At 37.7% G+C, this 15105-nt stretch overlaps 1 protein-coding gene across 5 annotated transcripts in view; it reads right to left on the bottom strand.

Annotated features, from left to right (window-relative positions):
- dbn1 (drebrin 1) overlaps window positions 1-15105 on the bottom strand; it is a 189493-nt gene that overhangs the window by 36968 nt on the left and 137420 nt on the right. For all 5 annotated transcript variants that reach the window (XM_051933842.1, XM_051933839.1, XM_051933840.1 and 2 more), the window contains exons 5-7: window positions 13924-14070; window positions 12874-12951; window positions 4213-4364 (exon numbers count right to left, since the gene is read on the bottom strand). In XM_051933842.1, coding sequence (XP_051789802.1) covers window positions 4213-4364; window positions 12874-12951; window positions 13924-14070 — 377 coding nt within the window. The remainder of the gene's footprint in view (window positions 1-4212; window positions 4365-12873; window positions 12952-13923; window positions 14071-15105) is intronic.

Below are 15105 nucleotides of genomic sequence, written 5' to 3'. Positions count from 1 at the left end.
TTCACCTTCGCCTATCACACAATATTTGAAAATAAAGGTGAAGGTCTCGGTAAAGCTGATCTCTTAGGTCACCAAAACATCTTGACGGTGTTCTTAGAAAAAAACGAAAGATCAACAGTTTTTTAAATGGCTGCTGTGGCAGAATGAGAGCAACAACAAGCCATGGAATTTAAATAATGAGTTTAATTAACACAGAGAATTGGCTTCTCATTAAGAAACTGGTTGGAGTTTGAAATCTCAGTTTAGCTGGTCATCTGTTGGCTCGTTTCACATCTCATTTCTGTTTGGCTGCCATTTAATGAAGAAACGAATTAATTCAGAGAACTGAATCTTTAAAAACAGGGCTTTTAAAATGAAGGGAAAAGGAGTTAATTAGCAGTGGAAATTGGTCACTGATTAGGAAAAGAGTCAGAATGAAAACCTGCAGCCACTGCGGCCCTCCAGGCCTGGAGTTTGACAACCCTGCATTAGAAGTTCACAAGATAAGTAAAGTATGATGCTTGTACTGTATGTTTAATAATTTAGTGTTACAATATAGAATCATAATGCATGTAAAGGTTTTTTGCCATTGATCTACAGTATAAAAAGATAAAAAGGAAAAAAATACATCCCCTTCTAAGCTAATAAGAAACAGATAAAATGCTTGAGAAATATCCTTCTTGAGTTAATGTCAGTCAAGTTACCTTTACCCTAAATTCCATGGGGCTTTAAGGCTAAGTCTCTACTAGAGCTTTGCACCTTTGACTCCTCCAAATGTTATCCATAACAGTTATAAGACCTTTTTTTTTCCATTGGAAGGGCAATATTTCACATTGTAATTGATTTCTAGACTTTGCTTGGATCAATCCAACAGATGGACTTTCCTTTATGTTAGCCATTTCAATGGACCTAAGGCTATAAGTTTTCAGTCCTACTACAATGTTTTTCTTAAGTTCCAGATTTATTACAGACTGCAGTGAGGTTTCTTTCAGGATCTCACTGTAACATTCTGTATTCATTTTGCATTCTGCCTATTAAATTTTTGATGCAGAGGATCATTCCCATAGCATGATGCTATAATCACCACATGTCATTATAAGGTAGTCCTCTTAGAATGATGTGTAGTGTTGCATCATTTAAAACAGGGGTAACTGAACACGGGTCCTGGAGGTCTACAGACGTTTGGTGAAGCTCTTAGAAGATGTGCTTAGCAAGTTGCATCATTGGGCACATGTAGTAGTTCATATCTGTTGGCTTATTCTTACTCCTTGTGATGTGGCATGAAATGTATACAAATTCAAGCCGGATTGGATTGTCAAGCATGTTTAGATACATATGCTTCCAGCAATGAGGCAGGGAACATCGAGCCCTTGGTGGTGAAATATATGCAGTACTGCAGAGAACTAAGGTGCCCCTTGGAGATCAGACCACAATGCACCGGTTCACAAAGAAGGAACAGTAGTGCCAGTACAGCGTGTCGGATCTCTTCAAGCCCTGAGTATAGAGTAAGCCAGGAACGATGGCATGCCTTGATAAATTTAGGAAGTGGACATTATAAATAGTTCATCATATTTGTTTTCACCTATTCTGTGCAGCCTGTAAACACCAATGCTGTATGTAATAATAAATTAAACCACGATTCAGGGTACATTGCGTTTGATCTAAGAGGGAGGGGTTGTGAGCACACGCTGATAGCACATTGCTGCACTCACCACACAATGAACCACACATTCATGGCACAAGACTACAGATCAGAGCATTTAAATGTTAAATCTGCTTGAAGCTACTGGGTAAAATTATTTTTATACCCAAAATTCCCATTATTGCTACTAGGGCTGGGTATCAGCACTGATGTTGTTTCGATTTGATTCCGATTCACAATGTCCCGATTCAATGAAACGTCGATTTTATCCTGACTGAATTAGTGTGCACTGATAAATTTGAAGTGATGACTTTTTTTTTTTTTTTTAGAAGTTACATAACCATACATAAAGAACATTAACATAATGTGACAAATTTCAGCAACACTGTATTTTAAAGGTGTCTGCATAGTGACTTCATAACATATGCATAAGCATGGAATGACAGACATTTAACAAGAAATACTTGATTAGTAATCAACAGTTAACATCTGTATTTGGAAGAAGTGGAACAAAATATCATTGCTCTTTTTAAAAAAGAAAAAAATACTTTTCACAGCACTGCGCTCAAAATTCACCATAATTTAACTAACATATGTATTGCCACATCAGAGTCAACACATATTATGGGGGCTCCTTGTTTTATTACAATGCAATGGCATCTACTTTATAAAATATCTATCATCTTGTGAATAATATCATTATAAAATAATCAAATATTGCTTCTTAAATAATAAATGTTATACAATAAGCTATTTGTGTGTTATGAATCTCCATGTAGACACCCTTCAACTAAACTGTTAGCCAAATTTATTTCCCTATTTGACATTTAAAATAATTTTGAATTAGTCAAAATTAAACATACGGCCGGAAAACTTGTGCCTTTCCTATAATTTTGCAAGTTACACATATCTTCAGTTGCTCACTTGTAGCATTCGCGTTAATCAGTTTTGAAAATGTGTCCTGACAGTCCTCAGACAAAATGGAAGCATTTTAAAACTAGGATCTAGAGCTGATGCTTGATGACAGTGGCACTGAATGAAAGGTACATAAAAGAAAAAGAACCGGCCATCGTGACTGATAACGCTGTATTATGGAGCTACATCAAGTCGGCTGCTTTGAGCGCATACTCACTTTTGTAATGCAGGCTGCTCTGAAAATTACAATAATTGCCCACTTGCTTTGCTGGGTGGGGTGCATTGTAGGGTCTCTTATCTTTACAGATGAAACCTGCTATACTGTAGATTCTGTCATTTTCTGGGCACAACTAGAATTAAATGGAAGCTTGGAGCTAAACGCCGTCACCAGTGCAGATTGTTTAGGCTTTACTCGTTTGGAGTTTAACTGAAATTACATTTATAAGTGACGTCGGGATTAATGATTTCTCAAATGTGTTGTATTATAACAACACCTAACTTCTGAGCATATGGCTTTGCTTTTATCCAGTTGTTCTCTACCAACACACTGTTTGAATCTGTAGTAAGTCCACACATCTAATTTAAGTGTCTAAGATGCTGATTTCAGTTAAAGAAGACACACCATTTTATGCTAAGTAGTAAAGCGCTTTTTCCATAGAAAACCTTAACAGTCACATTAGTGCCATCTGCTGGATTGGACACCAAAAAACGATGATAAGCAAAAACCTACACATAGTAACTGAGCAGGATAGAGATTCATGAGATCGATCTTGAGACTTTAAGGATTGATATGAAATTATTTCAATGAAAAATAACGCTTAATCGGAAAATCAATATTTTTACCCAGGCCTTTTTCCATCCAAACATAATGAAGTTTAATGTAATATTGTGTTTTCCAATGACAATCAAGAAAAACCAAAGTCAATCAGTAGGCAAAGCAGGAACTAATCTATGTAACACAGGTTTTACTAATGGGAAACTATGTAGCACATTCAAGAGTAAGGAGCTCCAGTGAACTAATAATATTATCCCTGGGTATAAAAATAAATATTGTACAGAGAAAAATACTCCATTATTCACAGGCGAAGCCAGGTAACACAGCTTGTGAGATATATGAAGGTTTCATTTTATAACACAATGAAATCAAATACTTTTTAAACTCCTGTTAAAGTTTTGACATCTCTCTACAACTCCAGCAGGAGTAAGCATGAGCAGCTAGAAAACTGCATATGCCACATATCTTGAACTTTATCACACCAGCTCGTCAGTTGTCAGTCAACAACCCAGAATGCACATGTGCCATGCAGTTGCTCAAAAACTCAGAAACTAAGCAGATATAGCATGTTTCAAAGAAGAAGAACAAGGACTTTTGAGTTCTTTGGTTTTTTAATTCTAACAAATTTGCGCTAGAATTGGAAATTTCCACTTAGGGTTAAATGTGCTCCACACATAATTAAGCGTGGAACCGCATTTGTTGGGATGCACCTGACACTTATGCTTGAATTCTTCCGCTTTTCTATTCACACAAAGCATATCTATTAAAAAGGACTGTCCTTGACAGCTGCAGTTATGAATTACAAGGCTTGCATTTCCAGTTAATGAATTAAGCACTCACTCAGACTGAATAATTGGACCAAATCTCAACTCCATCTCTGTCCCATGAACCGGCACAGTACCTGTGTTCCTCAATCTGCTTCTCCCTTTCTCGATATCGCTTTTCTCGCTCCTCTTGCTCTTTACGCTCCAGTTCCATCCGTTCCTCTTCAAAACGCTGTCGCTCTTCCTGTGCCTTCCTCCTTTCCTCCTCCTTGCGCAGCTCTTCTTCACGCTGAACAAAAACAAGACAGGTGTCTTCTTTAACAAGTGTGACATACAAGAAAGGCACAATGGAGTAGAATGTTGAAGGGCAGATGATGCATGGAAATAAGAAATTGCTTTGACACAAACAGGCCATTTCAACGTAATCTCTAGTTAATTACAGTCATGATGAGACGTTACCTGTAAATCAACAGAGTAGAGCACAGGTTCAAATGAATTAGAATATAGAGCTTCCCATTTATATTTACATGAGAGAGTTTTAAAAAACAAATGTGTTCAGCATATGAATTTCTTAGATTTTGCTCCATAAAGCTGTGATTTTCAGGAAACGTTGCACAAAAAATGCAAAATCAGGGATTCCTTAGAGTAAAGCTGACTGGCGTGACTTTGCTGAAATATAAATTCTGTAAAATGATTGAAGCCTATTGATAAGTGTGTAAAGTTTCATTTTTAAGGTAGTGTGACTACAAACATACATACACACACTCACAATTTATATTTTATATTTACATAATACCTTGGCTAATAAATCCTCTGAAAAAGAAGCTTCTTTATAACAAAGTCAGCAGAAAACATGGCTCATGTACAAGTTCAAGTCCATTAGAGTGCTACAGTAATCATTGTGCAACCTCCTAGTCACTGTCACTCATTGTTACTGTGGCAGTTTTAGTATGAAAATTCTTTTAGGGCCATGTGGACCTGAGAGAAACACTGTCAAGAGCCATCCTGAGAAGCCATGCAGAGGGTGTATGTCAGTGTGTGAGAGAGATACGTAGAGTGGGAGAGAAGAAGCTCTTAAAGACCGAAACTTATGAGACCCACTCCTCTGCTTAAATCCATTGACATGAGTACATGGCTGCTGTCAGTCTCAAAAGACTGTGGCATGGATCAACTTACAAAGTCAGGAAAGTGAGTGAAGATGGCGTTGCATTTGAGCACAAGTGAGTGATCATAGGCGGTGCAAGTTGTATGAATGTATACTGTATGTAGGTTGGACAAGATGGTGAAAAATCATTGGCGCAGTATGGAAGAAACCATGGAAGATTTGAGCAGCAGCAATGTTGCGGGAGGGCAGTTCAGTAAAGAGTTGGCTTCCTGTAAACCTCACATGAGGAAGTGAAGTAGAAACACTGCATTTTACAATATATTAAGCTACTAGATCCAGTGGTTATAAAATGTCAGGCAAAAAATGCCATATTTAAAAAAAAAATGAAAAATCAGTCAAGATGTGGTCGTATAGTAGATAAATACCAAAGGACAGATACTGTATCTTAATATCAACATCAAATACTCAATACTAAAAGCATAAATGCAAATGAATATTCATAAACTTCCAATTTTTGATTCAATGGAAAAAAATGTTAAATAGTATTGTATGCAAGTAATTAATGTGATCCAGTGCAATGATAGTGACATGTACAAGTTAAAAATATGTACAAGTTCACAAAAAAAAAAAATAGTCAATGGATCCCTCTCCAAGATAGAATTGAAGATTTCAGGCTGCTGAGTAAAGATATGCCAAGAACACGAGTCCAACAGCCTGTCCAAGAAACCCAGAAAAAGGCTTGTAGCGCCAGGTGCAAAAAAAAATACCACATACAAAAGAAGAATATATTTTTCCAGATAAAAAATTACATTTACCATATCATGGAAGACTGGATAAATGAGATTAAGATGGCTAAGTTGAGGTTAAGCAGTGGTTTTCAAACTTTGGACCTACTGTGGCTGCAGGTTTTTGTTCCAACCAGATTCACAATCGGTGGTAATAATGGATCTCATTTATTTAGCTGGTCTTTGTATTCTGCATTCAGAAAAGCACAGCAGTATGACTTTTATATTTATAAGATATTTAGAAATCATTTCTGTTTTGCTATAGCTTTATATTCTTAACTCTCGTGTTCTTTTCCTATTTTGCCTTTTTCATATCATCTGTCACATCTTACTCTTTAAGGGTATTAAATTGTATTACAGGTCATTCTTTACTGCTTTGTAAAAGTATTCAGATCCCTTAAGTTTTACCTCTTGAACACTAAAGTTTATCATAAAAGCAAGATAGGAATAAAATAAGTAACTAGCATCCCATCAGCTGTTGAAAGGATTCTAAATACTTTTACCAAGTGTTTTATAACCATTGCCCCAGATATTTTAGACCTAAACTGTGTGATTGCATAAAAGATCATCATGGTTCTCAGATGAACAGCATATTTATTGCCTCTGCCTTCAAAGCCTTGTCCCCCACTGGCAGGCATTTATAAATTTGTAACAGTTAAAGAAAAGCCATGCAAAGCGATACAGTCTTCTGTAAGGGTATAGATTTTTGACTGAAATGTCAATAGCCATAACACAGCAGCTGGCAACATTTCCTACATTTTGACATAAGTAACAGGATTTATAGACCCATAGAGTCTGATAAGAAACTTGAGATCCATATCCTACAAAAAGGAAAAAAAGGTAACTAAAATAGGGTAAGAAAAAAATTAATGAGCGTAACTGTTATGTCCGTGTCCCAGCAAATCCATGCAAGACTAAGCCATGGAGGAAGTGAGGGAAGGGAGGAATCTTCAGATACACAGAACAAAGGAGCCAAAATAATAAGACATGGGCCAGATGGGAGTTTGGGGAGTTTGTTGGGGGAACGCATTTGGTCAAGAGTACAATTGAGGAGACAGGGAGATTGTAGGTGTTACGATAACTTGTCTTAGCATCATTTTTTAAAACATAGAAGCCTTTTACATGGAAAAGTTAAAAACAAAAAACAACAAAAAAGCCTACTTGCATGATAAATTAGCTCTATTATTTATTTCCTTGTTACAGGCTTACAGTGCCTTTATTTCTAGAAATAATGTAAATGAAAGATTATGTCAGTGTTCACTTTCTCAATCCTTAGAAGGTCACAGCTTCAGCCAGAGAACAGTTTTGAACCCAATACTTTCTGTTCTTCCTAATCACTTATAACACTCGACACAGCATTTTGGGTTCAAATGCTAACCTGAATAGTTATTCTCATTCTATCTTCATATTTTTTTTGTTTTAGGGACTCTGGCTGTCCTTCCACATCATCAAGACATACAGGTTGTGGTAAACTGATTGAGGGTGAGTGAGAGTGTGTGGGCGGGCACTCTGATGGACTGGCACTTTCCCCAGGGCTGGTTCCTGCCTTGAACCTCATGTCACCCAGCTTCACCCATGAACCACCCCCAAACTGGATTATACTGGATGTTATTTGCAGAGAGGTTACTCCTCTAATAAAATGTAGCAAAATACCAATACAAAATCAAACGACTAAACTAGCCAGTTATCCAATTAATCAATATGAATTAAACAGTTTTATTAGCTGATTGATTTATTATACAGTAATCCCTCGCTATATCGTGCTTTGCCTTTCGCGGCTTCACTCCATCGCGGGTTTTATATGTAAGCATATTTAAATATATATCGCGGATTTTTCGCTGCTTCGCGGGTTTCTGCGGACAATAGGTCTTTTAATTTCTGGTACATGCTTCCTCAGTTGGTTTGCCCAGTTGATTTCATACAAGGGACGCTATTGGCAGATGGCTGAGAAGCTACCCAACTTACTTTTCTCTCTCTCTCTCTTGCTCTGACATTCTCTGCTCCTGACGGAGGGGGTGTGAGCAGGGGGGCTGTTCACACACCTAGACGATACGGACGCTCGTCTAAAAATGCTGAAAGATTATCTTCACGTTGCTATCTTTTGTGCAGCTGCAGCTGCTTCCTGAAACGACATGCTGAACGGTGCTTCGCATACTTAAAAGCACGAAGGGCACGTATTGATTTTTTTTATCTCTCTCTCTCTCTCTCTCTCTGCTCCTGACGGAGGGGGTGTGAGCTGCCGCCTTCAACAGCTTTGTGCCGCGGTGCTTCGAATACTTAAAAGCAAACAGCCCTATTGATTTGTTTGCTCCTTTGAAGAGGAAGATATGTTTGCATTCTTTTAATTGTGAAACTGAACTGTCATCTCTGTCTTGTCATGGAGCACAGTTTAAACTTTTGAAAAAGAGACAAATGTTTGTTTGCAGTGTTTGAATAACGTTCCTGTCTCTCTACAACCTCCTGTGTTTCTGCGCAAATCTGTGACCCAAGCATGACAATATAAAAATAACCATATAAACATATGGTTTCTACTTCGCGGATTTTCTTATTTCGTGGGTGGCTCTGGAACACAACCCCCGCGATGGAGGAGGGATTACTGTACAACTAATTTGTTCAAAAAAGGAAGCAATGAATTATGCAAAATTTGGAATAAGTAGCCATCTGATTGATGCAATAACTAACAAGGCAGTTCAACAATCAATGATTTACTAATTTTGCAGTACCCAACTAATCATTAATTTCTCACTCACAAATAAGCTAATTAAATGAATAAGGACAAATAATGTATTGTAATGTCTGTGTTAATTCGCTACTTAATTAACTAATAGATGCAATAATTATTTTACTTTATGTGTTAACTCAGTGGTCATCAAGTTCAGTCCTAGGGGGTCACTGTGGATGCAAGTTTTCAAACCCAAACTGGAAATGCTAAATACTTACAGAATTAAATAAGAATTAAATAGATCTGTAACAATTAGTTCATTTTTTCTTTAAATGTTCTGGCTATTTTAAGTTGTCATTTATTAACAAGCACACAAGTGGGGAATAGTAAAAAGTAAAAAACAAACAAACAAAAAAAAAAACAGCTGGCCATTAGCATTCTGTGTTGTTTACACTGGTGTCTGCTCAGTCAGTCAGTCATCATCATCATCCAACCCACTATATCCTAACACAGGGGGGTCTGCTGGAGCCAATCCCAGCCAGCACAGGGCACAAGGCATGAACAACTCCAGGGCAGGGCGCCAACCCACCGCAGGGCACACACACAGGCACTAGGGACAATTTAGAATCGCCAGTGCACCTAACCTGCATGTCTTTGGACTGTGAGAGGAAACTGGAGCATCCGGAGGAAACCCACACAGACATGGGGAGAACATGCAAACTCCACGCAAGGAGGAGCCGGGTAGCAAACCCAGGTCTCCTTACTGCGAGGCAGCAGCGCTACCACTGCGTCACCGTGCTGCCCACGATGTCTGCTCAGCTCCTTGTTAATTGTTAGTAGTCAAATACAATAAAAGAAAACTCCAAAAAAATGAATTATAAAGAAAATAAGCAAAATAAGTTAAGCATTGAAAGATCTCTCAAACAATATAGATATGTCTCACACTACTGCACTAAATTAAAAATAGGGAACAGGGCAGGTAATTAAACAATGAGATCAATTATAGGTAAAAATATATCACGGATTGTGTAATTGGATGTGATAACAACCTGTAGCCACAGGGGGTCACCCAGGACAACTCTTGAGAAATGCTGGCTTACTATTATATTATGTAACAAATTCATAACAAAAGCTAACAAACAATAAATTAACTAAATTAACTTAAATAAATTAAGCAAAACGTCATGTACACATTAGTCAGTTCACAACTAATTTAACCATATAGCTCTGGCAATAATCAACTACAATAAGTGCTGCAATTCTTTATTTCATGTAAACTTTATGAAACACTTGATCTGGATTGTTGGGGCATAAACCTATCCTATTAGCACTAGGCAGACAGGGTATACTCATTCACACACCCATGCTTGGACAATTTAGATTCTCCTGTTTACTAAAGAAAACTGAAGCACTCGGAGGAAAAAATCTATGGGGACACAGGGGTAATTTGTGGATGGCATGCAGACATTGAAACTGTTTGAGTACAGCTGTCAGAGCTGAATTGACTCACTCAGGGTGAACTGACACTCAGATTATAAAAAAGTGAAAAACAAAAGATTAACTTTCTAAAACAAGCCTCCTGAACTCTTGAGTGTCTCTCTCAAGTTCAGAATTCTGTTTAAATACGGTTACTCCCAAGTAGTAATTTAGACTTTTGAAGAGATAGTGAGCATTAAACTCATAAAACAATTGGGACAGTATTCAAAAAATCAAGAATTTTTCTATGTGTTCTGCCACTCTATGGTAACTCATCAATATTCATGAGTGGGGCGGAGCCTTCAACCAGAACACAACGGCATGTAAATGAGAAGCTGTAAAGCTATTTTTAGAATAAATGAATCTGCATCATCAGTTGAATCAGGTGATAGTGATGGTAAACTGAATTGGTCATCAGACGTTGACACAGATAGTGAAACTGATACATATGGCACTGTATTACTGAACCACTGTGATATGACTGGAGAATTCGGTCTGTGAAGGTTCATCATGGGGCAAGTGGCTTTGTAGCAAAAAAATGTAAAATGATTGCAATCAAGTAGAAGGAAAAGGTGTTATCCCTCTAAGTACTGTTCATAATATGGAAACTTTCAAAAAATGTGGAAGTCACAAAAACTTGTGCGATGGTAGCCTGCAATAACACAATGTGTGCTGATCAGGCATTCTGCCCTCTTATGTGCAAGCAACAGAAAAAATATTGTAAGAAAAGTGCATAAAGAAACCTGCCCAAGACGGGTTGAAATGTAAATAATCAACATTAATGTTTGCAATGCACCATGTGTCTCTGTTGTATGCCATTTGGTATGGGATTTGTAAAAGTAGTCTGATGTGCTGTCTATTGGAATGACAAATGCAATGCATTTTATTACTAAAAACGCTTCTGATGTGCACAGCAACCAGACGAAAATGCAGACAAACACTCAGACATTTATTTTTTTATTACACAAACTGTGAAAAAGTGAAAACACCACACAGTCAGAAAACTGCATTCAAGATTTGAAATCAGGGTTCTGAATTTGTAAGGCAGAAGTACTAAACACTCTCTAAATATGCAGGGCTATTTATGGACAGTTACTAAGTTAACCAACTAACCGATTTAATAGTCTGCTAAGGAATGCAGTTTATCAACCATCCAATTTTTAAATTATCTATGCAACTGACGTCAAAATCATTTAGACGATTAAACCATTACAAAGTCAACTAAGGCATTAACCAACTGATCTGATAGAAGGCATTGTGGGGTAGTATTTAAGCCATTGCAATTCAAACCCTGAGGTTGTGGGCTCAAATCCTGCTAGGACAATGTGAGACCATGAGCAAGTCACTTCACCTATAACCAATTGTATCTCAAATGTTGCAAGTTTCCTGAGATAAAGGTGTCAGCCTAATAAGAAATAATAACATTAACACATTAGTCAGCCAATTAATAAAGAAGTACTTTTCTGCAACAACCAACTATTATACCATATTGAATAATGTATTAATTACACAGTTAATGAGCTACTAAAAGCAATAACCATCTAAGCAATTCAATAATTCATTAAAGACATAATAAGTTAATCAACTAAGGAACTCATTCATTCACCAAATACTCGATGAATTCATCAGCTAGCCAACTAAGCATTTTACCAACACATAAAACCACAAACATTCATAGATTAATCAATTAGGATTCATTGTACCCATTGAGTCTAATAGTGGATAGATACATACAGTTGTACACTGCGTGGCCAAAAAAAAACCAAAACAAAAGTCACAACCTGGACTTAACTAAGCATATACAGTAAGTAAGAGCCTCCCATTGAATAAGCACTCAAATTGTGAAAAAGCAGGAGACATTATTTTCACATTGGGATGGTCACTACAGAGTCCAGACCGTAACCCCATTGAGAATCTTCGGGATGTGCTGGAGAAGACTGAACACAGTGGTCCGACTCTCCCATCGTCAATACAAGATCTTGGCGAAAGATTAATGCAACTCTGAATGGAAATAAATGTTGTGACATTGCGTAAGCTTATGGAAATGATACCACGGCGAATGCGTGCTGTAATCAAAGCTAAAGACGGTCCAACTAAACATTAGAGTGTGTGACTTTTTTTAGCCAGGCACTGTATATTTTACTACATAATTGTATCTAAAGTTTATTTTTTTCCAGAGTAGGACTCTATTTACTAACCAGTACTCCAGACACTCTATGCAAAACATCTTGAAAAATGAACCTGGAAGGTATAAAGACAATTTAATGCACTTTGGTCACAGTTTTTATTACCCAACAGCTGTTGAAGTTTCTATTTCTATCTCAGCTTCTGAATTCAAAAGGAAATTTTACATGGCTTCCATATGTCCCCCTAAAGAAAATGTAGGCAATTCATAATAAGCTACATTCTATTTCTCTGTAATGCAAAGGTTGACTGCTAAATTGTAGAACTCAACAGACAGCACAAAAGAATGAACAAATCCAAAATAAAGACCACCAAATTACATGTCTAATTACTTAGGAGTTCTGCTCATTAAAGTACACAGACACAAAAGGGGGGACTTGGCGAACTGCAACTTGCAGAGCTTAGTGTCAGCCTGTACAACACTGCTGTCTGGTGCAGGCCTGCTAATAGCTCTCCTTTCATACGGGAGCCTCAGCTGCTGCCCACAACCCCACACTATTGCAACCCCCAGCTCCCTGGGGCTGGCACACTTTATGCTTCTGTGCCAAGAAACAGCCTCGCTGTGAGAAACTGACAACACCTGTACCTTGGCTTGCTCCCAGAACTCCTCTCGATTTAATTTCTTCATTTCAATCTCTGCATTCGTCTTCTGGTAGCAGGTGCCCTGTGAAAAAGAAAAGAAATAAAGAGCCGTTATTAATGATAGGGGAGACGTAACAGTCAAATCTAATAGACTGCTATCACTTGCCTATTTCTTTTCACCATTTCCTTTTGTTGCTCACTCATTTTTTTTCATTGTGAAGTTACTCGTAGACTGTTTTAGGTTGCAAAGAGTGTACACGTATAAAGCCTTCTAAATATTCCAGTCAACAAGAACATTGCATTTTCATTAAGCCACTTCCACTTGCTAATGACAGAGGCATCTTCTCTAACTGCAGCGAGATGCTACACACGCCTGTGCCCACGCCAAAAGCTTTCATCCCCTCGGAGAACCCATCTGGCTAACACACGCTAACTAAATACTTCACGTAGGGGATTCCAAACAAATAAAACCGCCTCAAACAGACAAGCTGGAAAATTCACTTCTAAATAACTCTGCATAAATTAGTCTGCACTTATTAAATACTTAAATTGTGCAGTATACGTGATTAACTAATACTCCAACAGAGTGCATCAGTTCTACATGATTAATATCTGGAGAACAAGGGGCATCTAAAATAAGGCACAACCTGGAAGTAATTTAGGACAGAGTTCATTTGTTTGGAGGTGTAGTGGCACAGTGATTAACACTGATCTCTCCATAGATACAGGCGGTTTTATTATCTTAAGATTGTATTAAAAAAATGTGATTATTTTTGTGAAGTATATTTGATTGTAATTTGGAATTACAGGTGGAGACGTAAGAATGTGAAGGCTAAACAGTTAACCTTGATTTTTAAAAGGTGAATCAATACACATATTTTTCATGAAGTGAATCGATGTATCAATACAAGTCCATTTTTACACCCCTACTATTAACATCACCAATTCCAGCCAAAGATGATATCAGTGTCCAGCACACCACAGGATGTCATCTGATAGAGCACCTGTCATCATAACCATTTCCCAGCAATGACTCCATAATGCCCCAACTTACCACTGGCTCAGTCGCTTCCTCATCCTTCATTTTCAGCCTGCTGAGCACAGGGCTAGCAACCCGGGCTGTTCCATTGGTCAATCTCTGGCCGATGGCTGCAGGGTCAATATCTTCCATACTGCTAGCATTGATGATGACATCAACTCCCTGTGCACGAAAAGAGGATGGTGGGATTGGATGGAGCCAGCATTCCCAATCAGGTTGGGTTTGTGTTAACAGGCTGGACTATTCTCTTCTGCCACTAGTGTTAAGAGTATGTGCTTCCATACTTAAAGCACTTCCTACACTAGGACTGGGTAGCAGCTTTCTTCAGTGGAATATTTTCAATCAAATGTCCTAGAACCAGACTTTTTAAAATATGTTTAAAGATGAAAATAATATTCCAGCATTTTGAAATTTTAAAAGTGGAACAATGAAACTAATACAAGAAAATTATCCATTCATTTTGTAACAAAACTGCTCATTCAAATTATTCAAGGTCATCCATTTTTTGAACCTGCTTATTTGGTTATAAAAGCAAAATCTATTCAAGCAAAAATGGTCACAAGCCAGGAACCAAACTTTGTAGGGAGGGTGCCCTCATTTACAAGACACCAATAAAAACTAGTAAGTATGTCTTTTGCAAAACACTGAGAGAATCTGAAAACTGTTCACAAACAGAGAGCAGGTCAGGATTTGAACTAAGCCCCCCTACAAAACAGCAACATTATCCACAGGACTAACCTGTGCAGCTTCCAATGAAATGAAATCCATATTCCTCTACTATGATAATCAAGAACAGATAGAGAGTGCGTGGCACTCCGCAATAGTGCTGATGTGCCCTTCTGACATTCACAAGCTCTACCAGACCAGCTCACAAAGGGGCAACCAGCAAAACCATGAAGAAAGCTTGTCATTGCAAAATGTAAATTTGTTTTTACCTTCAGCTTGACTACGTTAGATGGCATAAGCAGGCAGCAGCTCTGCTGCATTAACCTCCTTAAAGTCACTGTAAGCCACTTTAAAATATCAGACATTTTTTTTCAGCCCAACAAAGCTTGTCAATCTTATCTAATGTTTACAAAATAACTGGGTTTTTAAGGTCCCTAAAGTCTACCACACTACTTGGTAAATTATTCCATGGGTCTGTTGTTCTGTGTGTGAAGAAAACTTTCAAACATTTATGGAAAATGTATCCATAAC

The sequence above is a fragment of the Erpetoichthys calabaricus genome, chromosome 11 (genome assembly GCF_900747795.2).
Source record: "Erpetoichthys calabaricus chromosome 11, fErpCal1.3, whole genome shotgun sequence".
Classification (NCBI taxonomy): domain Eukaryota; kingdom Metazoa; phylum Chordata; class Cladistia; order Polypteriformes; family Polypteridae; genus Erpetoichthys; species Erpetoichthys calabaricus.
Note: the sequence above shows the minus strand (reverse complement) of the source record. Positions and strands in the feature narration are given on the sequence as shown.